Below are 24,325 nucleotides of genomic sequence, written 5' to 3'. Positions count from 1 at the left end.
CCCTTAGTTAGGGAAAAAATAAAAAAATGTATTTATTTCCATTTTCCCATTAGGGCTAGGGTTAGGGCTACAGTTTGGGTTGGGGCTAAAGTTACAGTTAGGGTTTAGATTACATTTACAGTTGGGATTAGGGTTAGGGGTGTGTCAGGGTTAGAGGTGTGGTTAGGATTACCGTTGGAATTAGGGTTAGGGCTGTGTTTGGATTAGGGTTTCAGTTATAATTGGGGGGTTTCCACTGTTTAGGCACATCAGGGGCTCTCCAAACGCGACATGGCGTCCGATCTCAATTCCAGCCAATTCTGCGTTGAAAAAGTAAAACAGTGCTTCTTCCCTTCCGAGCTCTCCCGTGTGCCCAAACAGGGGTTTACCCCAACATATGGGGTATCAGCGTACTCAGGACAAATAGGACAACAACTTTTGGGGTCCAATTTCTCCTTTTACCCTTGGGAAAATACAAAACTGGGGGCTAAAAAATAATTTTTGTGGGAAAAAAAAAGGATTTTTTATTTTTACGGCTCTGCGTTATAAACTGTAGTGAAACACTTGGGGGTTCAAAGTTCTCACAACACATCTAGATAAGTTCCCTGTTCTGCAAACGCAATGTGACGCCTGCAGACCATTCCATCTAAGTCTGCATCCCAAATGGCACTCCTTCCCTTCCGAGCCCTCCCATGCGCCCAAACGGTGGTTCCCCCCAACATATGGGGTATCAGCGTACTCAGGACAAATTGGACAACAACTTTTGGGGTCGAATTTCTCCTCTTACCCTCGGGAAAATACAAAACTGGGGGCTAAAAAATAATTTTTGGGGGATAGATTTTTTTTTTTAATTTTCACGGCTCTGCGTTACAAACTGTAGTGAAACACTTGGGGGTTCAAAGCTCTCACAACACATCTAGATGAGTTCCTTAGGGGGTCTACTTTCCAAAATGGTCACTTGTGGGGGGTTTCTACTGTTTAGGTACATTAGGGGCTCTGCAAACGCAATGTGACACCTGCAGACCATTCCATCTAAGTCTGCATTCAAATGGCACTCCTTCCCTTCCGAGCCCTCCCATGCGCCTAAACAGTGGTTTCCCCCCACATATGGGGTATCAGCATACTCAGGACAAATTGGACAACAACTTTTGGGGTCCAATTTCTTCTCTTAACCTTGGGAAAATAAAAAATTGGGGGCGAAAAGATGATTTTTGTGAAAAAATATGATTTTTTATTTTTACGGTTCTGCATTATAAACTTCTGTGAAGCACTTGGTGGGTAAAAGTGCTCACCACACCTCTAGATAAGTTCCTTAGGGGGTCTACTTTCCAAAATGGTGTCACTTGTGGGGGGTTTCAATGTTTAGGCACATCAGTGGCTCTCCAAACGCAACATGGCGTCCCATCTCAATTCCTGTCACTTTTGCATTGAAAAGTTAAACGGCGCTCCTTCCCTTCCGAGCTCTCCCATCCGCCCAAACAGTGGTTTACCCCCACATATGGGGTATCAGCGTACTCAGGACAAATTGTACAACAACTTCTGGGGTCCAATTTCTTCTCTTACCCTTGGAAAAATAAAAAATTGGGGGCGAAAAGATAATTTTTGTGAAAAAATGATTTTTTATTTTTACGGTTCTACATTATAAACTTTTGTGAAGCACTTGGTGGGTCAAAGTGCTCACCACACCTCTAGATAAGTTCCTTAGGGGGTCTACTTTCCAAAATGGTGTCACTTGTGGGGGTTTCAATGTTTAGGCACATCAGGGGCTCTCCAAACGAAACATGGCGTCCCATCTCAATTCCAGTCAATTTTGCATTGAAAAGTCAAATGGCGCTCCTTCGCTTCCGAGCTGTGCCATGCGCCCAAACAGTGGTTTACCCCCACATGTGGGGTATTGGCGTACTCAGGACAAATTGTACAACAATGTTTGGGGTCCATTTTCTCCTGTTACCCTTGGTAAAATAAAACAAATTGGAGCTGAATTAAATTTTTTGTGAAAAAAGTTAAATGTTCATTTTTATTTAAACATTCAAAAAATTCCTGTGAAGCACCAGAAGGGTTAATAAACCTCTTGAATGTGGTTTTGAGCACCTTGAGGGGTGTAGTTTTTAGAATGGTGTCACGCTTGGGTATTTTCTATCATATAGACCCCTCAAAATGACTTGAAATGAGATGTGGTCCCTAAAAAAAAATGGTGTTGTAGAAATGAGAAATTGCTGGTCAACTTTTCACCCTTATAACTCCCTAACAAAAAAAAATGTTGGTTCCAAAATTGTGCTGATGTAAAGTAGACATGTGGGAAATGTTACTTATTAAGTATTTTGTGTGACATATCTCTGTGATTTAATTGCATAAAAATTAAAAGTTGGAAAATTGCGAAATTTTCATAATTTTCACCAAATTTCCGTTTTTTTCACAAATAAACGCAGGTACTATCAAAAATTTTTTACCATTGTCATGAAGTACAATATGTCACGAGAAAGCATTGTCAGATTCACTGGGATCCGTTGAAGCGTTCCAGAGTTATAACCTCATAAAGGGACCGTGGTCAGAATTGTAAAAATTGGCCCGGTCATTAACGTGCAAACCACCCTTGGGGGTAAAGGGGTTGACAACAGTGGAGCACATTTCCTAATGGGGATTGCTAAATATAAAAAATAAATACAAAGTATTAATAAAAAACAGACAGCAATTCAGTAATTCCTCCTTTGGAAACTCCCTGAATCCAAAGTCACTGAATCACAAGTCACACTTACCGCCGTTCACACTTACACTCAGCTCACACTCGCTCTGCTGAAGATTTATAGATTTTTTTTTCTCTAGTTCCCTTAACAGCAATTTACCTTGCTGTTCAAATGCACTTCCAAAAAGAAATATTGTACTCAGTGTTTTTTCTGTCAGTTGGACAGAAAACAATTCTGGAAGAACACATTGTGTGAACATACCCTGTGTTAAATTACAAGGATGAATTTTTGGTGTAATTTTGCTGCTACATATTTTAAAATGCATCGACTTACTGTTCCACCACAGTGGATGGGATTTACAGGAATCTCGTTTCTACTGTCTTTTATGCTTTGTAAACTGACATGCAGTGCATGTTTGAAATCAGCAACTTATCAGGTACAGCAACTTATCAGGTACACTGAATGTTATGTGCAGATTTTCCCCATAAAATTACATTACTTGTGGAAAATCCACAGAGAAAAAACGCATGCGCGTTTTAAGTGTTCCGCTACAAAAAAACACATTTAATGCAAGTAGTGTAGCAGAACTACAATTCGTCAAACTCAATCTGACAGGTGGACACGCCCCTATCAAAGTGTATCAAAGTGTGTAACCCCTCCCCTCCCCTTGTCTGACAGCTGGTAGCCAGCTGTCCCTCCTTGGCTGACTTTCCCCTTTTGATATAGTTTGATATTGTTTGATACAGTTTGATATTATCAGAGTATTTGATACAGCGATTCTCACTTTCTATCATATCAATTAGATTCTCATTTTATATGAAGTTGTTATGAGTTTGCTGCTGTTATCAGAGCAATGTATTTAATTTGACAGCCACAACGGTCACACAGGCCATAATGATAGTGTATCTGCAGCGTGTTATTTGGAAATAAAGAACACATTTTAAGTTACCTGTAACTAATTTAAAATATTTACTGTCACAGGCCAACAGACAAAAAAACAGACGGTCATTTAACACAGACAGAATAAGACCTGGGGTAACACATTTTAAGTTAGCTGTAACTAATTTAAAATACTTAATGTCACATGCCACCCCGACAAAAAAACAGACGGTCAATGGTATAATTCTCAGTATTATGAAAAAATGACAGTCATTGTCTGAGTTTTGACTTCCCCTTTTGATATAGCTTGACATTGTTTGATACAGTTTGATATTATCCCTGGTATTTCTTTTATGTTAGATTTTCTTAATTTGTTTTATTTTATAGCCTATTAGACTTGCATATTATATGTATGCTGCTGTAGCTGCTGTAGCTGCTATGAGTATCAGTGCATTGTGTTTTATTCATGTTTTTATAACACACCATGCCATTTACTAAAAAAGTTTAAAAGATATTTTACTGTGTGCCAAGGTAAATACATCTCAAATACATTTCAATACTATAAAAATTCTTACAGAATATAAAAAGTAAAAGCATTAAATAGTACAATGAACATACACCACCACACTTCAAATAGTATCACAAGTACAATTAACATACATCATCACATAGCATCTGCTGTGTAGATACAGAACGTGTCTCACTGCTAGAAATTTTTTGCAGAAGCAGTGTATTTCTTTTTTATATTTTTTAGATTTTCATATGTAGTTGTGCGATTACATAGGCTCTGTTCATGAATACTTATGTCCATGTGATATTTCAGTTTTTCTTTTTAATAAATTTGCAAAAAATTCTACATTGTAAGAAACAAATGTATAACTATTAGCTCTGCCACATCCACAGATATTATTCCAGCTTTCTTTAATTCTACATTATTTTATCACATATTAATTTCACAACTTTTATATGATATTTATAACACTCATTTTATATGAGTTTTATAACACATTCTCACGGGGATATTATGTATATTTTGTGTTTTGCATCATTATTTGGCACTGCAATTTTCATTTTATATAAAATCTGTATAAAAAAATCTTCTTGGCTACACCAAAACACGTAAGAAACAAATGTATAACTTTTAGCTCTGCCACATCCACAGATATTATTCCAGCTTTCTTTAATTCTACATTATTTTATCACATATTAATTTCACTACTTTTATATGATATTTATAACACATTCTCATTTATATGAGATTTATAACACAATATTGTAAAATCATTTATTGGTTCGGGGCCTTACTAGTGATCTCAGGATCCCATGTTTAGTACTGTCATATGTTGCATAATTTTAGCACATTTCCTGTACCACAGTATATTTTTTCATGTGCAGCTTTATTAGTCATTTAGGACTTATTTGTGTTATCATGTTTTTGCACCTTATTAATATGCTGTCCCTATAGGTCAGTGAGATATATATACAGGTCCTTCTCAAAAAATTTGCATATAGTGTTAAATTTCATTATTTACCATAATGTAATGATTACAATTAAACTTTCATATATTATAGATTCATTATCCACCAACTGAAATTTGTCAGGTCTTTTATTGTTTTAATACTGATGATTTTGGCATACAACTCCTGATAACCCAAAAAACCTGTCTCAATAAATTAGCATATTTCACCCATCCAATCAAATAAGTGTTTTTTAATAACAAACAAAAAAAACAACAAATAATAATGTTCAGTTATGCACTCAATACTTGGTCGGGAATCCTTTGGCAGAAATGACTGCTTCAATGCGGCGTGGCATGGAGGCAATCAGCCTGTGACACTGCTGAGATGTTATGGAGGCCCAGGATGCTTCAATAGCGGCCTTAAGCTCATCCAGAGTGTTGGGTCTTGCGTCTCTCAACTTTCTCTTCACAATATCCCACAGATTCTCCATGGGGTTCAGGTCAGGAGAGTTGGCAGGCCAATTGAGCACAGTAATACCATGGTCAGTAAACCATTTACCAGTGGTTTTGGCACTGTGAGCAGGTGCCAGGTCGTGCTGAAAAATGAAATCTTCATCTCCATAAAGCATTTCAGCCGATGGAAGCATGAAGTGCTCCAAAATCTCCTGATAGCTAGCTGCATTGACCCTGCCCTTGATGAAACACAGTGGACCAACACCAGCAGCTGACATGGCACCCCACACCATCACTGACTGTGGGTACTTGACACTGGACTTCAGGCATTTTGGCATTTCCTTCTCCCCAGTCTTCCTCCAGACTCTGGCACCTTGATTTCCGAATGACATGCAAAATTTGCTTTCATCAGAAAAAAGTGCTTGGGACCACTTAGCAACAGTCCAGTGCTGCTTCTCTGTAGCCCAGGTCAGGCGCCTCTGCCGCTGTTTATGGTTCAAAAGTGGCTTTACCTGGGGAATGCGGCACCTGTAGCCCATTTCCTGCACACGCCTGTGCACGGTGGCTCTGGATGTTTCCACACCAGACTCAGTCCACTGCTTCCTCAGGTTCCCCAAGGTCTGGAATCGGTCCTTCTCCACAATCTTCCTCAGGGTTCGGTCTCCTCTTCTCGTTGTACAGCGTTTTCTGCCACATTGTTTCCTTCCAACAGACTTACCATTGAGGTGCCTTGATACAGCACTCTGGGAACAGCCTATTTGTTGAGAAATTTCTTTCTGGGTCTTACCCTCTTGCTTGAGGGTGTCAATGATGGCCTTCTTGACATCTGTCAGGTCGCTAGTCTTACCCATGATGGGGGTTTTGAGTAATGAACCAGGCAGGGAGTTTATAAAAGCCTCAGGTATCTTTTGCATGTGTTTAGAGTTAATTAGTTGATTCAGAAGATTAGGGTAATAGGTCGTTTAGAGAACCTTTTCTTGATATGCTAATTTATTGAGACAGGTTTTTTGGGTTATCAGGAGTTGTATGCCAAAATCATCAGTATTAAAACAATAAAAGACCTGACAAATTTCAGTTGGTGGATAATGAATCTATAATATATGAAAGTTTAATTGTAATCATTACATTATGGTAAATAATGAAATTTAACACTATATGCTAATTTTTTGAGAAGGACCTGTATATGTATGTGTGCATGTTTTCCCCTTTTCACCTTGTGTACATGCACTTGCCATATTATAGGCATTGTGGGTATTCGCTTTCTCTTTGTGCCTGTAGGTGTTATCTGAGGGTCATTTGCCCGGAGGTGTTATGGGTTTTTTTTTTTTTGCTTATAATGCATATTTATTTACATGGTTTACTGATAGTACTATACTGCTACTGGCTTATTTTTAGGTGTGCATTACTGTCGGATTCATTCGCCTGTTTGAATTTAGGTACTGTTACCAGTGTGTGCTGTTATGAAAGGCAATTCAGTACCACAATGGACATAGCGGTCAGAGCACATACAGTGATCTGACAATAACCCAAAATCATAGAACGAGCTCTGAGACGTGGGAACTCTGCAGACCGCAATCCCTGATCCTCTCCAAACACAACTAGAGGCAGCCGTGGATTGCGCCTAACGCTCCCTATGCAACTCGGCACAGCCTGAGAAACTAACTAGCCTGAAGATAGAAAAATAAGCCTACCTTGCCTCAGAGAAATACCCCAAAGGAAAAGGCAGCCCCCCACATATAATGACTGTGAGTAAGATGAAAAGACAAACGTAGGGATGAAATAGATTCAGCAAAGTGAGGCCCGATATTCTAGACAGAACGAGGATAGGAAAGATAACTTTGCGGTCTACACAAAACCCTAAAGAAAACCACGCAAAGGGGCAAAAAGACCCTCCGTACCGAACTAACGGCACGGAGGTACACCCTTTGCGTCCCAGAGCTTCCAGCAAAACAAATAGACAAGCTGGACAGAAAAAATAGCAACAAATAGCAAAGAAGCACTGAGCTATGCAGAGCAGCAGGCCACAGGAATGATCCAGGGAAAAGCAAGTCCAACACTGGAACATTGACAGGAAGCATGAATCAAAGCATTAGGTGGGGTTAAGTAGAGAAGCACCTAACGACCTCACCAGATCACCTGAGGGAGGAAACTCAGAAGCAGCAGTACCAGTTTCCTCCACAAACGGAAGCTCCCAGAGAGAATAAGCCGAAGTACCACTTGTGACCACAGGAGGGAGCTCTGCCACAGAATTCACAACAGTGTGCGTACTGCATTATATGCCATATATCTATAGGGCCTTACCACTGAGTTCAGGATCCCATGTCGGCACTCTGTATGCCTTCAGCGCATTTTGTATATCTTAGCAGTTTATATACTCAGATAGTGTTGTGTATTTGTGTACTGCGTTACGTGCCATCTATCTATGGGGCCTTATTAGTGATCTCAGGATCCCATGTTTAGTACTGTCATATGGTGCATAATTTTAGCACATTTCCTGTACCACAGTATATTTTTTTATGTGCAGCCATTTAGGCCTTATTTATGTTATCATGTTTTTGCACTTTATTAATATGCTGTCCATATAGGTCAGTGAGATATATATCTGTATGTGTGCCTGTTTTCCCATTTTCACCTTGTGTACAGGCACTGGCCATATTATAGGCATTGTGGGTATTCGCTTTCTCTTTGTGCCTGTAGGTGTTATCTGAGGGTCATTTGCCCGGAGGTGTTATGGGTTTTTTTTTTTTGCTTATAATGCATATTTATTTACATGGTTTACATTATAGGCATTGTTCTAAGTGTTTTTAGATATTTTTAAAATGATCTGTACTGTATTTGCACTTTAATAAAGCTGTGGTGTTTTTTGTACAAATCCATGCTGTTTGGTGATCCCCTTTTTGTATGGCCTCTGCTTTTTCTTGTTTTTTGTGTAAAATCTCTGACAGACAGGCACAGCTGTATCTCTACAAGACATGCTGGACACACCAGAGATAGTGGAAATTGGATTTATAATGCCAAATTCTGAAAATAGCCATTTTATATTGAATGACTAATGATTTCTATAGGCATACTTTACTATGAAATTATGCATAAAAATCTTCTTGGTTAGCCCAAAACCCATAAGTAACAAACGTATAACTTTTAGCGCTACCACATGAACATATATTATCCTGGCGGCCTTGACCAATCAGAGACACGGGATTTCCAGGACAGAAAGACAGACAGACGGAAAAACCCTTAGACAATTATATATATAGATATCTCCTTTCTCTCTCTCTCTCTCTCTCTCTGTATATATATATATATATATATATATATAGATATATATATATATATATATATATATATAGTTTGTAACATTCTGGGTCAAATACAGGCGGCAGTCATCTTATTTACACGGCACTTTATAAAATCTTTCGTTTGAAAGGTTATTCTGCATTTCTAAAGCTCAACTCTGGCGATAAGCGAGTAATTCTAAAATCACAGTCAAACATATGTACCACAGTTTATTTTTCTACGTTATGGTTTAAAGTTATAATCATTTAAATAATAATTTACTCATTAGATATGTGACCTGCACTATTTATTTGCTTAGGATAGATCATTTACAGTTTACCAATACATTTTATCACAAAAATGACCTTATCTGGGTACCTAGAAATAACCTAGCAGCATTAGTAATCCCCTTTCTTTTTGCATTATCAAGAATCCTTGGGTTAAGATAACGTAAGTTTATATGCAAAAATCATTTAATATAGTGCACCAAACATTATATGGTTTTTTGATTTCTCTGAACTGCAGCAAACAAAACATATAAGGTTAAAAATATGAATATAATTGAATATATTGTTTTACATATGTTACAGTATTTAATAAACTTTGAATAAATAACTGTAAAGAGAGAGGAGAATTACAGAAAGGAGATGGCGGCAGACACACACAACACACAGAACACACACACACACAACAAACACACATAACATACAGAACACACACACACCAAACACACAGAACACACACACACCCACACACAACACACACAGAACACACACAAACCCACACACAACACACAGAACACACACACACAACAAACACATAACATACAAAACACAACACATACAACACACACAACAAACATACACAAACACACAACATACAGAACACATACAACACATGCAACACACACAACAAACACACAGAACCATAAACTTATAATGGTAAAATGTTGCTGCCTCCATCAATACAAAGATGGATTTTTGCATATAAACTTACGTTATCTTAACCCAAGGATTCTTGATAATGCAAAAAGAAAGGGGATTACTAATGCTGCTAGGTTATTTCTAGGTACCCAGATAAGGTCATTTTTGTGATAAAATGTATTGGTAAACTGTAAATGATCTAGCCTAAGCAAATAAATAGTACAGGTCACATATCTAATGAGTAAATTATTATTTAAATGATTATAACTTTAAACCATAACGTAGAAAAATAAACTGTGGTACATATGTTTGACTGTGATTTTAGAATTACTCGCTTATCGCCACAGAGTTGAGCTTTAGAAATACAGAATAACCTTTCAAACGAAAGATTTTATAAAGTGCCGTGTAAATAAGATGACTGCCGTCTGTATTTGAACCAGAATGTTACAAACTATATATATATAGAGGAAGGAGATATAGTGTATATTGGATCCATTTGTGAAGAAATAGTGTATATTGGATGTTACATGGAGCTGCGCAATAGAGATCCATAAACCCGTTGCATAAGCCTTTTCACATTATCATCAAGGGTAATTTTCATCATTTTTGTTTTATAACTGGAATGGACAATTCTGTAGCATTATTCTCTCCATAACTATTATGTGGGAGCCCTTGATAGAACACCCCTTAGACCCCATTAAAATCAATGGTGTATGTCCGGATTTGAAAGTAGCTATTTGGCTCTATTTTAAGCTATATACAGTGGGGCAAAAAAGTATTTAGTCAGTCAGCAATAGTGCAAGTTCCACCACTTAAAAAGATGAGAGGCGTCTGTAATTTACATCATAGGTAGACCTCAACTATGGGAGCCAAACTGAGGAAAAAAAAATCCAGAAAATCACATTGTCTGTTTTTTTATCATTTTATTTGCATATTATGGTGGAAAATAAGTATTTGGTCAGAAACAAAATTTCATCTCAATACTTTGTAATATATCCTTTGTTGGCAATGACAGAGGTCAAACGTTTTCTGTAAGTCTTCACAAGGTTGCCACACACTGTTGTTGGTATGTTGGCCCATTCCTCCATGCAGATCTCCTCTAGAGCAGTGATGTTTTTGGCTTTTCGCTTGGCAACACGGACTTTCAACTCCCTTCAAAGGTTTTCTATAGGGTTGAGATCTGGAGACTGGCTAGGCCACTCCAGGACCTTGAAATGCTTCTTACGAAGCCACTCCTTCGTTGCCCATGCGGTGTGCTTTGGATCATTGTCATGTTGAAAGACCCAGCCACGTTTCATCTTCAATGCCCTTGCTGATGGAAGGAGGTTTGCACTCAAAATCTCACGATACATGGCCCCATTCATTCTTTCATGTACCCGGATCAGTCGTCCTGGCCCCTTTGCAGAGAAACAGCCCCAAAGCATGATGTTTCCACCACCATGCTTTACAGTAGGTATGGTGTTTGATGGATGCAGCTCAGTATTCTTTTTCCTCCAAACACGACAAGTTGTGTTTCTACCAAACAGTTCCAGTTTGGTTTCATCAGACCATAGGACATTCTCCCAAACCTCCTCTGGATTATCCAAATGCTCTCTAGCAAACTTCAGACAGGCCCGGACATGTACTGGCTTAAGCAGTGGGACACGTCTGGCACTGCGGGATCTGAGTCCATGGTGGCGTAGTGTGTTACTTATGGTAGGCCTTGTTACATTGGTCCCAGCTCTCTGCAGTTCATTCACTAGGTCCCCCCGCGTGGTTCTGGGATTTTTGCTCACCGTTCTTGTGATCATTCTGACCCCACGGGGTGGGATTTTGCGTGGAGCCCCAGATCGAGGGAGATTATCAGTGGTCTTGTATGTCTTCCATTTTCTAATTATTGCTCCCACTGTTGATTTTATCACTCCAAGCTGGTTGGCTATTGCAGATTCAGTCTTCCCAGCCTGGTGCAGGGCTACAATTTTGTTTCTGGTGTCCTTTGACAGCTCTGTGTTCTTCACCATAGTGGAGTTTGGAGTCAGACTGTTTGAGGGTGTGCACAGGTGTCTTTTTATACTGATAACAAGTTTAAACAGGTGCCATTACTACAGGTAATGAGTGGAGGAAAGAGGAGACTCTTAAAGAAGAAGTTACAGGTCTGTGAGAGCCAGAAATCTTGATTGTTTGTTTCTGACCAAATACTTGTTTTCCACCATAATATGCAAATAAAATGATAAAAAAAACAGACAATGTGATTTTCTGGATTTTTTTTTCTCAGTTTGGCTCCCATAGTTGAGGTCTACCTATGATGTAAATTACAGACGCCTCTCATCTTTTTAAGTGGTGGAACTTGCACTATTGCTGACTGACTAAATACTTTTTTGCCCCACTGTATATTACAATAGTCTGAACAGAACCTAAGATGTAACTTCATATGAAACTACTGTGATACATTATAAAGCACAAAATAGTTTTGAAGCTTTGTGTAGAAATATATCAGACAAAGAATATAAAACTACTAGACACTCTAAAAGGATAGTTAAAAGTAACTATTAATATGAATACTAGTGATTATAAAACACTCGTTTTTAGATTTCTGGTTAAGATTTAAATTTATTCTTACACATGCGTCCCGGTGCACATATATAGAGTATATAAAGAGTATTATAAATAGGCCAGGTGTTTACATTTAATATATAGATAAGAAAAAGCTCTACTTACTTGTTAAAATCTTTCTCATGCCCACTGGAAAAAAAATGTGGAATATCCCAGTTCAAATGAAATGGGAGTAGGATTCTGTTTGTAGGATGTCTCTTACTCATAAAGCTAAATAGGCATGCCTGTGATCAAAGTTTTCATGGTCATTATCTGTACAGGGTGTGGCCTCTGGGCTTGTGGCTAGTTTATCTGTTAGCCACACAGGGATATTTTTTATCTGTGCATTACAAATGCTTTCTTTGAAAATAAACAATGCCAGAGCTGTCATTATAGGGTCTACTAATATATGTAGATAAAAGGACTATAGCCGACCAGCAATGTGAAGTGTTACATTTGTTTTTGATGTGTCATGTGAAACTGCGTTTGAATCATTACCCACAAAATATTTAGAAAAAGAATCTTGACAGAGCCACATTTAAAATGGGATCACCATGTATTATTTCTATAAAGATATATTGCATGGTTTCTTATGTATGTCCAGTTATTTATTCAGCGTTTATTAAAACATCAGTGACCCCTTAACCACAAAAAATCAGGAGAAAACGCATCTGTTATACAAAATGTTTAAGGGCTATAAAACATGGCTTCATAATGGCTCTATAATGAAGTAAACTAAATAATATTCATATTTTTTAAAGAAGCCAGTAATACATGTGCAAAAGTAACACCCGGAAAATAAAATACTGTAACATAAGTAAACTAAATAATATTCATATTTTTTAAAGAAGCCAGTAATACATGTGCAAAAGTAACACCAGGAAAATAAAATACTGTAACATAAGTAAACTAAATAATAATCATATTTTTAAAGAAGCCAGTAAAACACGTGCAAGAGTAACACCAATAGAAATGTAAAAAAGCTTTAAAAGCCTGCATATGTTAGATGTCTTTGAATAAAAAGGCGTCAAAATTATAGACAGCACAGACAACTGTAAAAATATGTGCTAAAATAATGTAGAATTAAAGAAAGCTGGGATAATATATGTTGATGTGGTAGAGCTAAAAGTTATACGTTTGTTACTTACGGGTTTTGGGCTAACCAAGAAGATTTTTATGCATAATTTCGCAGTAAAGTATGCCTATAGAAATCATTAGTCATTCAATATAAAATGGCTATTTTCAGAATTTGGCATTATAAATCCAATTTCCACTATCTCTGGTGTGTCCAGCATGTCTTGTAGAGATACAGCTGTGCCTGTCTGTCAGAGATTTTACACAAAAAACAAGAAAAAGCAGAGGCCATACAAAAAGGGGATCACCAAACAGCATGGATTTGTACAAAAAACACCACAGCTTTAATAAAGTGCAAATACAGGACAGATCATTTTAAAAACATCTAAAAACACTTAGAACAATGCCTATAATGTAAACCATGTAAATAAATATGCATTATAAGCAAAAAAAACAAAAACCCCATAACACCTCCGGGCAAATGACCCTCAGATAACACCTACAGGCACAAAGAGAAAGCGAATACCCACAATGCCTATAATATGGCCAGTGCCTGTACACAAGGTGAAAATGGGAAAACAGGCACACATACAGATATATATCTCACTGACCTATATGGACAGCATATTAATAAAGTGCAAAAACATGATAACATAAATAAGGCCTAAATGGCTAATAAAGCTGCACATGAAAAAATATACTGTGGTACAGGAAATGTGCTAAAATTATGCAACATATGACAGTACTAAACATGGGATCCTGAGATCACTAGTAAGGCCCCGAACCAATAAATGGTTTTACAATATTGTGTTATAAATCTCATATAAATGAGAATGTGTTATAAATATCATATAAAAGTTGTGAAATTAATATCTGATAAAATAATGTAGAATTAAAGAAAGCTGGAATAATATCTGTGGATGTGGCAGAGCTAAAAGTTATACATTTGTTTCTTACGTGTTTTGGTGTAGCCAAGAAGATTTTTTTATACAGATTTTATATAAAATGAGAATTGCAGTGTCAAATAATGATGCAAAACACAAAATATACATAATATCCCCGTGAGAATGTGTTATAAAACTCATATAAAATGAGTGTTATAAATATCATATAAAAGTTGTGAAATTAATATGTGATAAAATAATGTAGAATTAAAGAAAGCTGGAATAATATCTGTGGATGTGGCAGAGCTAATAGTTATACATTTGTTTCTTACAATGTAGAATTTTTTGCAAATTTATTAAAAAGAAAAACTGAAATATCACATGGACATAAGTATTCATGAACAGAGCCTATGTAATCGCACAACAACTACATATGAAAATCTAAAAAATATAAAAAAGAAATACACTGTTTCTGCAAAAAATTTCTAGCAGTGAGACACGTTCTGTATCTACACAGCAGATGCTATGTGATGATGTATGTTAATTGTACTTGTGATACTATTTGAAGTGTGGTGGTGTATGTTCATTCACTATTTAATGCTTTTACTTTTTATATTCTGTAAGAATTTTTATAGTATTGAAATGTCTTTGAGATGTATTTATCTTGGCACACAGTAAAATATCTTTTAAACTTTTTTAGTAAATGGCATGGTGTGTTATAAAAACATGAAAAAAACACAATGCACTGATACTCATAACAGCTACAGCAGCATACAGATAATATGCAAGTCAAATAGGCTATAAAATAAAACAAATTAAGAAAATCTAACATAAAAGAAATACCAGGGATAATATCAAACTGTATCAAACAATGTCAAACTATATCAAAAGGGGAAGTCAAAACTCAGACAATGACTGTCATTTTTTCATAATACTGAGAATTATACCATTGACCGTCTGTTTTTTTGTCGGGGTGGCATGTGACATTAAATATTTTAAATTAGTTACAGCTAACTTAAAATGTGTTACCCCAGGTCTTATTCTGTCTGTGTTAAATGACCGTCTGTTTTTTTGTCTGTCGGCCTATGACAGTAAATATTTTAAATTAGTTACAGCTAACTTAAAATGTGTTTACCCCTTTGTTACCTTACATGTGCTAACAATTAGCTACGCTGTCTTATTCTGTCTGTGTTAAATGACCGTGTGTATTTGTCTGTCGGCCTGTGACAGTAAATGTTTTAAATTAGTTACAGCTAACTTAAAATGTGTTCTTTATTTCCAAATAACACGCTGCAGATACACTATCATTATGGCCTGTGTGACCGTTGTGGTTGTCAAATAAAATACATTGCTCTGATAACTGCAGCAAACTCATAACAACTTCATATAAAATGAGAATTTAATTGATATGAAAGTGAGAATCGCTGTATCAAATACTCTGATAATATCAAACTGTATCAAACAATATCAAACTATATCAAAAGGGGAAAGTCAGCCAAGGAGGGACAGCTGGCTACCAGCTGTCAGACAAGGGGAGAGGAGGGGTTACACACTTTGATACACTTTGATAGGGGCGTGTCCACCTGTCAGATTGAGTTTGACGAATGGTAGTTCTGCTACACTACTAATGCACACTTGACTGTATCGATAAAGTTTTATCAAAGCAGATTCCAGGAAGTATCAAAAGAAAACCGCTTTATTTAAAACATATTAGAGGAAAAACACAGCATCAAAAATGCAGTAAAAAGGCACTTAAAAATATAAATAATCTTAGCTGATAGGTGCAGAAATGCTGCAGCAAATATGCAACAATGGAAATGAACAGGATACTAATCATTATTGATGATAGCAAGTGTTCGTTACTCAAGTTTGCAGAGGGTGCTCGGGTGTGCACTGAGTATCGCGGGCGCTCGACTGACATGTTTGCAAAAAAATACGCAGGGATTGCCTGACAAATGCAGGAAATCCCTGCATGTTCTGTGGCTAACAGCTGTGAAACATTCGGGCATGGGGACTCGAACATCTCAGTCGAGCGCCCGCGATACTCAGTGCACACCCGAGCACCCTCTGCAAACTCGAGTAATGAGCGCTTGCTCTCAACACTACTAATCATCTTCAAACGTTAAAAAAAAAATTAATACATACCTGAGGTTTCAAAATAGAGAATAGATTATCATGTGCTATTTCTTGTGCAAATATGTAATGTCTCTCTGTCTGAAAGGCAATTCCAAAAGTATTGATAATGCATGGGTGCATTGATAGGCACAAGGAAACACAATACTCGATGAGGAACATGTGAAGATCTGTCTTGTTCTTTTGCATGAACTTCAGAGCCATTAAATTTCCTAAAAATGGAATGAGATTTCGTTACTTCTTTCGTAGATTATGTACTGTATGTAGAGTAATACTCAGTGTCGTTAATATTATTAATGATAGCAAAAATCCCAATGTCATAGCGATAATCTGAGCCAAAGCACACAAACGTTAAGTGCCCCCAGACGGATCAGATAAGCTCCATGAAATACATATATGAACCGGAGGAAAAAGGAGCGTACAGTATAAATTTATTTAAACAAGTGTCTTTATTGATACAAAAATATTGAAATAGTAATAGATTCCAGTCATGGGCATTACCCAGTCAAGCACAGGAAAGGGGACTACCCCCCGTTACCCCCATATGTAGGTACATAAACCATAACAAAGGGGAAACAGAAAAAAACCCACATTGAAAGTAAGGTGGCAGGCAAACCTAGATATGTCTAAGCAGATACAATAGCCAAACAGACAGGCTGTGATAATGATATGTAATGCATAATAGCGTTATAAGTATCCCAGGTAGGCATACCAATGGAGGGCACAGGAGGGGGGTCCCACCGGAATAAAAGAGCGCCCCGAAGCGCGTTTCGCGGCTCTAAAGCGCCGCGTTTCCCCTTGAGAAAAAAAATCTGCAACAAATCTGCACCTGAGGTCACTGGCAAAATTCGGACGAGCGGATTTGCTGCGCAGCGGATTTCTCCATGCAGAAACACTGCAGATCCGCACTGTGACTTACAGTACAATGTAAATCAATGGGTAAAAAAAAAAGTTGTGCACATGGTGCGGAAAAATCAGTGCGGAATTGCTGCGGATTTAAAAGAAGTGCATGTCACTTCTTTTGTGCGGATCTGCAGCATTTCTGCACCCCTCCATGATAGAAATCCGCAGTGGCAAAAACTGCAGAAAATCCACACAAAATCTGCATCAATTCCGCGGCAAATCCACACAAAATCCGCAGAAAAACCGCTGCAAATCCACAGCTGCGTATTCTGCCAGGAGATGCGGATTTTGTGCAGAAAATTCTGCACCACATTTTCTATGTTTGCACATAGCCTTAATATGGCTCATTTGGAGGATAAAAAAAAGTTACAGAATAGGGTGATTCAAAAACAAATTAATTTTTCTAAAATATTGTTTATAGTGTGCCAAAGCAGAAAAGTATAAATCTTGTATTGCTGTTTTTGTACTGTCCTGATGAACAATTCGGTTGTATCACTTTTATCGGGCTATGAACCGCGCAAAAAAACTAAACACAAAATAAATTGATTGTTTTTATTCATTTGGCATCTAAAAATTCTAAAAAGTGATCAACAACTACCCTTTGATATGCTGGTCAGAAACATGCAGCTCCATTTCAGCTGCTTCTGATCTGGTCATTACCTTTCCCTATAAAACCTTTCCAGACCTTCTCTTCCTTGCCAGTGAGAACTTTTCTTCCTAGCTCCTTGGAGACGCTGTGCTGAATTGGAGATCATTATTGCTACTGGAGATTGTTGTGTGCTGTTTTTAGATGTATGCTTTGCTTATTGTTCCATACCCATTGGGTTTGTACATCCCTATCCTTCCTTTTATACCTGTGTTTGTTGCTTTCTGTTATCCCTATCTGTCTTACGTGTTAATACACTAGCATTTCTGTCCCGGGCCTCCTGGGTGAGGGAGAGGGGACAGCTTAGGGTATAACAGGAGAACAGTAAGGCTGGTGGCTCAAATCTCCTCACCTTTAGAGGTATCTTTGGGAGCAGGGATAGTCAGAGGTGTATCTGGAGGGGTAGCTAATGCGGCAGTCCGAAGTGTCTCCCCCGGTGGCTGCATTCTGCCGCTCCCCGGACTGGGAGTCGACAGTTGTCTGAGCAAGCTGCCAAGCCGACAGCCGGCCCAGAGAAGCTACAGCATGCCAGCTCCCAGTGTTCAATTGTACTTACATCCAGCAGACGCGAGGACAATTAAAGTTCTACCCGCCGGTCAGAGTGACGCCAGAAGTGTGATCAGGTCATGCAATCAGGCTGCTGACATCACTTGATGGCGCAGATGAGTGGTAAGTGCTCCACATTAGTTGAGCTAAAGACACCGAAGATGGGGGGTATTTACTGGGTGGAGTTTATTGGGGGGTGGTGTATTTAATGTGTGGGGTGTATTTGCTATGTGTGTGTGTGTGGAGGGGGGTAATTACTGTGTGTGTGGAGCGAGGGGAAAATGCATGAGGACACAGTATGGGGGGTGATGGAATGGGTGCGGACACATAGTATGGGGAGTCAGAGGGATGTGTGAGCAGGTAGTATGGAAATGAAAGGGTAAGGCTATTTGCCCACATTGCGCATTTGCGTTTTACCTGTGGATTACCTGCGGATTCACCACGGATTTCCTGCGTTTTTTGTGCGGATTTCACCTGCATTTTTACACCTGCAAATTCCTTTTGAGGTGTAAAATGCTGCAGAATCCGCACAAAGAATTGATATGCTGTGGAAAATAAACCGCAGCATTTCCGAGCAGTATTTTCTGCAGCATGGGCACTGCAGATTTGGTTTTCCATAGGTTTACATGGTACTGTAAACCACATGGAAAACTGCTGCCAATCCGCTGTGGATCTGCAGCGAAATCTACAACGTGTGCACATGCCCTTAATGTATAAGGAGGGAAGGGGAAATGTGCAAGGAGACAGTATGGGGGAAAAGTGTGAGTGGGCACAGAATAGAGACTGAGTAGTGTGGGGGTGTAGCATGGGGCAACAGTGTAAGGGCATAGCCAGGAGGTGACAGTATTCCAAAGGGGGGTGATGAGGGGGCACAGTTTAGAGACTGGGCCCTATAGAGCGACTCAGTATGAGAAAGGAGGTAGCAGTGTGGAGAGCATGTACCATAAGAGGGACAGTGTGGGGTCATATTTTGTGCAGGGAATATAGTGAGGGGCAATTTTTTATTTAGGGGGCTCAGCATAGGGCAGATATTTTTATTCTGAACATTATAATGAGACTGCTATCTTTAAGGGCGTCATGTGGGGAGGTGCTGCACAAGACCAGAGAAGATAGAAGTGTGCAGAGAAAGCTGTGGATGAAAAAATTGATAGTGTGGACAAAATGAAGAAGAAAAGAAAGAGAACCACTCCAGAGATAACGTCATCCATAAGGTACCTGGATGTAAATGTTTTTTTGTGATACTAATTCTCATATTTTTATTTATGGTAGGAGCATTACAAGGGTTGTCCAAGTTTGAGATGAGTCTGCAATCATTCTATGTGACTGCTGACTTCTGAATTCTCACAGTGCGCACTACATGCTGTCAGGATTCTCTGGTGCCATTGATTTGCATACATGTGGTCACGTGCTGACTAGACATGCGTGGCCTCACTCAATGAAAATGAACTGAGTGAGGCCCTGCATGTCTAGTCGGAATGTGGCCAGAAGTATCCAAATCACATACTTGTGCATGGGAGAATCCTAAAAGTGTGCAGTGTATGCACTGTGAGAATTCGGAAGCCTGCAGCCAAACTATAGTGACTACAGACTTCCATGTTAAACCTGGATGCACCCTTAAATTATAAAAAGAAGCCCTGCAGCCAATCCTAACAGCCTGAAATATACTGTCAGGATTCAGCTCTGGTTCCAGCAGTCATCACACATGGCCGCTTCACTCATATGTGATTTTCATACTTGCTGTTATGTGACAATGAGCTTCTCTTCCTGCCTCTCTGTTTTTCACTGAACATTAAATTAGGGTGAGCAGCCTGTGAGCACGTGACTCAGGCTATGTGCACACATATAATGGTCCACTGCGGATTTTTCCGCAGCGGATTTGATAAATCTGCAGGACAAAAACGCGTTTTTGCTGCGGATTTGTTGCGGATTTACCGTGGTTTTTCTGCGGTTTTCACTGCGGTTTTACAACTGCGGTTTTCCATAATTGGCAGTTGTAAAACCGCTGCGGAATCCGCAGAAAGTGACATGCTGCGGAATGTAAATCACTGCATTTCCGCACGTTTTTTTTCCGCAGTATGGGCACAGCGTTTTTTGTTTTCCATAGGTTTACATTGTAATGTAAACTCATGGAAAACTGCTGCGGACCCGCATCTACGGAAACCCTGCGGATCTGCAGCGTTTTCCGCATCGTTTGCACATACCCACAGTGTACTAATCGCCTATGTGCTTCGGTGGGCGCTAAACTGCATTCTTGCCCCTGGTGACAGAAAACCTAGATACACCTCTGGGGATAGTTAAGGTCCCAGTCCTAGGGACCATTCAGAGCCCCGTTCCCTAATCATGAACAATCTGTGTGACAGGATTTTGTTTTAGTAGCAAAAAGCATTGAGGGATTAAATATTCTTCTCCTTGTTTGCAGTGTGTGAAGAATAGTAAAATGCTGTTACTGCAGTATAACACAGATCCAGCAGTAGTGACTGTACAGCTGCAGCACTTCTCTGAATCCCTTGGATTAGTATTCAGAGACTGACAATTGTGCTCCCATTTTCTGTCTGCTTCATCACTGAAATAGTACACCACATTTGGCCTACTTCTATCTCTAGGTGGAATGACTTGCTTTCTTTGACCTTCTATTTCTACACTGTACAGGTACAAAATGTTGCCCATCCTTCTCTCGTGATAGCCATTCTGATTGACTGCACTAAAATGTGATCTAGTCGCAAAGCATCATGGAAAAAGCTGTCCCTGATCTCTTTAGCCTGCCCAGTCCTCAGCAGTGTGTGAAATGGCATTGAGTATTTTGTATGGCCAACCTTTGCATTTTTTTGCGAATCGAATTGCAAAGTGTTCAAATTCACAGTGACCTGCAAATTTCAGGAAATTCTACTTGAACTGAATCTGCTCATCTATTGTCTGAAATGTGAAGCAAATGCAAAAATAAGAGAAACGTGATCTCTAATTTTCAGTTCTTTCACATGGCATAGGATGCTACATGGCCAGAGGGATTTCTTGGTTTTTCTCATTTGAAAAAATACATTAGTGTTATAAGTGTTCTCACCCAAACAATCCAAGATGTTAACTCAATGGATATATTTTATTTACTGTAGATTAAATATTGCATCTTATTACAAATCACAAATGTCTCACTATATCTCTTGTACCTTTAGTTTGGTTTAAAGCAAGCAGAACATGTCCATAAGATCCACTGCCCAGCTCTTTGACAATGACATAGTTATCTTCTACCTTGATCATGGGAAGATTTTGGGAAGTAAGAATGAGCATTTCTTCTAGATAGTTCCCATTCCACATTTTCTCATTGAGATTCATTATTCTCAGATGATCGACTTCTTTCTGTATTCAGTTAAAATTATATAGTCAGATAATTGTCTGATTATCTTGTACTCATTATCACATTTTGTATTATTATACTTTCTTATACCATTGTTATTACCCCATCCCTTATACACTATGAGCCCTTGCAGGCAGGGCCCTTTCTCCCTCTGTACCGGTCGGTGACTTTTATTGTTTAAGATTATTGTACTTGTTTTTATTATGTATACCCCTCCTTACATGTAAAGTGCCATGGAACAAATAGCGCTATAATAATAATAAAGATAATTACAATATCTACAATAAGTATTAATGTGATCTCTTACTGAAAGGGAATCTGTCACCAGGTTTGTGCCACCTAACCTGAGAGCACATGACCATCAGGCGTGGACTCCGTAATCTTTACCCCTTTTCATAATTTATCCTTACAATCATTTTTAAATTCATACTCATTTTTTAATCTCTTATTTCATTGCTTGTATAATTCCACGGCTTAATATTCTGTTCCATTTGCTCACATGTGGTCTATAACCTGTTTTTTTTCTAAGTGGTTTTCTAAGTTATATTTATATATATTTTTTATTAGCTAAATATTAAATAATTCTCAATATATATTTTTTCCTTTTTATTATTGATTTTAACAAATAAACTATTAAATACTTTTATTTTGAGTCTCGCTATACACGTTTTTGTATATACCCAATTCCTTTCTTTTCCGCATATACTTGCTTTTTTCTTTAACTTCAGATCCAGGCATCATTGGAGTGGCTCGCAACCTTATTCCCTGGATTCTATATCTATACACATTCTCCTTCACCAGTTCAAATCCCAACTACCATGATTCCTTCTCATATGGAGACTCATTTCTATTTATACATGATGATTTTATGCTATTTTCCAATCACGTTTTTTTACTATTTTCCAAAGAAGATTTTATAACTTGTCAATGTATTCTTTTTTTTTTTTATATGGTACACTAAATTGTATATCCGACATTAACTCTAGTCCCGTGCTAATGTTGAACTTTAACATTGACGTGCTCGGTTCTGCTGGGGTTTTTTTTTTTTTTTAAAGACAACATATAAGAGAGCCATTCTTGACAATCATTACTAGGTTTTTGTCCGGATGAAGAGGTCTTGCGTGACCTCGAAAAGTGTTGACTCTAAAACCTGCATAATAAATCCTTCCAAGTATATTTCGATTTGCATCCTTCATCAGCATTGCTTTGTATGAGACCTCCATCCCGTCTCTAGATCACGTGAAGTAATTATCCCCCTCTACTCCTCCTTGGTCAGGTCTCATCTGGAATACTGTGTCCAGTTCTGGGCACCATATTTTAAAAAAGACATTGAAAAACTTGTTCAAGTTCAGAGAAGAGCTACCAGGATGGTGAGTGGACTACAAAGTATGTCCTATGATGAATGGTTAAAGGATCTGGGAATGTTTAGCTTCCATAACAGAAGTCTAAGAGTAGACTTAATAAATGTCTACAAATATCTTGAAGGGCTGTCACAGTGTAGAGGGATCATCATTATTCTCATTTGCACATGGAAACACGAGAAGCAATGGGATGAGACTGAATGGGATAATATATATATCGGATATTAGAAAAAACTTTTTGACATTGAGGGTGATCACGAGAGGTGGTGAGTCCTCCGTCAATGGAAGTCTTCAAACAGAGTCTTGACACGCATCTATCTGAGATGGTTAAGTGAATCCTGTTTTGAGCAGGTGGTTGGACACGATGAGGTCCCTTCCAGCTCTGATATTCTATGATTCTATGATCCTTTAGAAGAGTAGTAAATCTTCTGCCATGTAGTTCTCCATCATGAGCTCTGTATAGCCCCAATCCCACCACTCACTGGCATCTTACTGCCTATGTTTCGGAAGCTCTCAATCAGTGGTGTGGGCAGTGTTCTACAGAGCTCAGCAATCAAAGAGCTGATTGATCCAATCTATGTTAGATAAAACAGCGATTTTCTTTTTAGCCAAACTGCAGCAAGAAGACCAGTAAGTGATTCATTGCTAGAGTCAGCATTTCTGCCCCTACTCCTCTCAGATGGGGTAGCAAAAACATGGTGACAGATTACCTTTACATAACTGCGTCACGTGATCGGCGGTCATCGGTGCATCAGCATGACAACCAGAGGTCTCCTTGAGACCTCTATGGTTGTTGATGCTGGATTGCTGTGGTCAGCATTCATAGCAATGCAGTAATTCTGCTACATAGAGGAGATCTGAGCATTGCCTCAATGTAGCAGAGTTGTGGCAGCTTCTAGCCCTCCAATGGAGACATTTGAAGCATGCCAAAAGTAAAAAAAAAAAGTGTTTAAAAATATGAAAAAAATATAAAAAAAACTAAATTCAAATCACCCCCCTTTTCGCCCCATTCAAAATAAAACAATAAAAATAAAATCAAACATACACATATTTGGTATCGCCGTACAGAATCGCCCAATCTATGAACAAGAAAAAGATTAACCTGATTGGTATACGGCGTAGAGAGAAAAAAAATCAAAATGCAAGAATTAGGTATTTTTGGTTGCCGTGACATTGCATTAAAATGCAATAACATGTTATCAAA

General features: G+C 38.4%; 1 protein-coding gene across 1 annotated transcript in view; it reads right to left on the bottom strand.

Annotated features, from left to right (window-relative positions):
* Positions 1-24,325, bottom strand: part of LOC138651326 (serine/threonine-protein kinase SBK1-like) — a 90,434-nt gene that overhangs the window by 27,221 nt on the left and 38,888 nt on the right. Inside the window, exons 2-3 of the mRNA XM_069741427.1 lie at positions 21,573-21,762; positions 16,329-16,528 (exon numbers count right to left, since the gene is read on the bottom strand). Coding sequence (XP_069597528.1) covers positions 16,329-16,528; positions 21,573-21,738 — 366 coding nt within the window. The 5' untranslated portion in view covers positions 21,739-21,762. The remainder of the gene's footprint in view (positions 1-16,328; positions 16,529-21,572; positions 21,763-24,325) is intronic.

Source organism: Ranitomeya imitator, chromosome 10, assembly GCF_032444005.1.
Source record: "Ranitomeya imitator isolate aRanImi1 chromosome 10, aRanImi1.pri, whole genome shotgun sequence".
NCBI classification, from domain to species: Eukaryota; Metazoa; Chordata; class Amphibia; order Anura; family Dendrobatidae; genus Ranitomeya; species Ranitomeya imitator.
The sequence above is the reverse complement of the archived record's forward strand: the minus strand, read 5'-3'. Positions and strand labels throughout refer to the sequence as shown.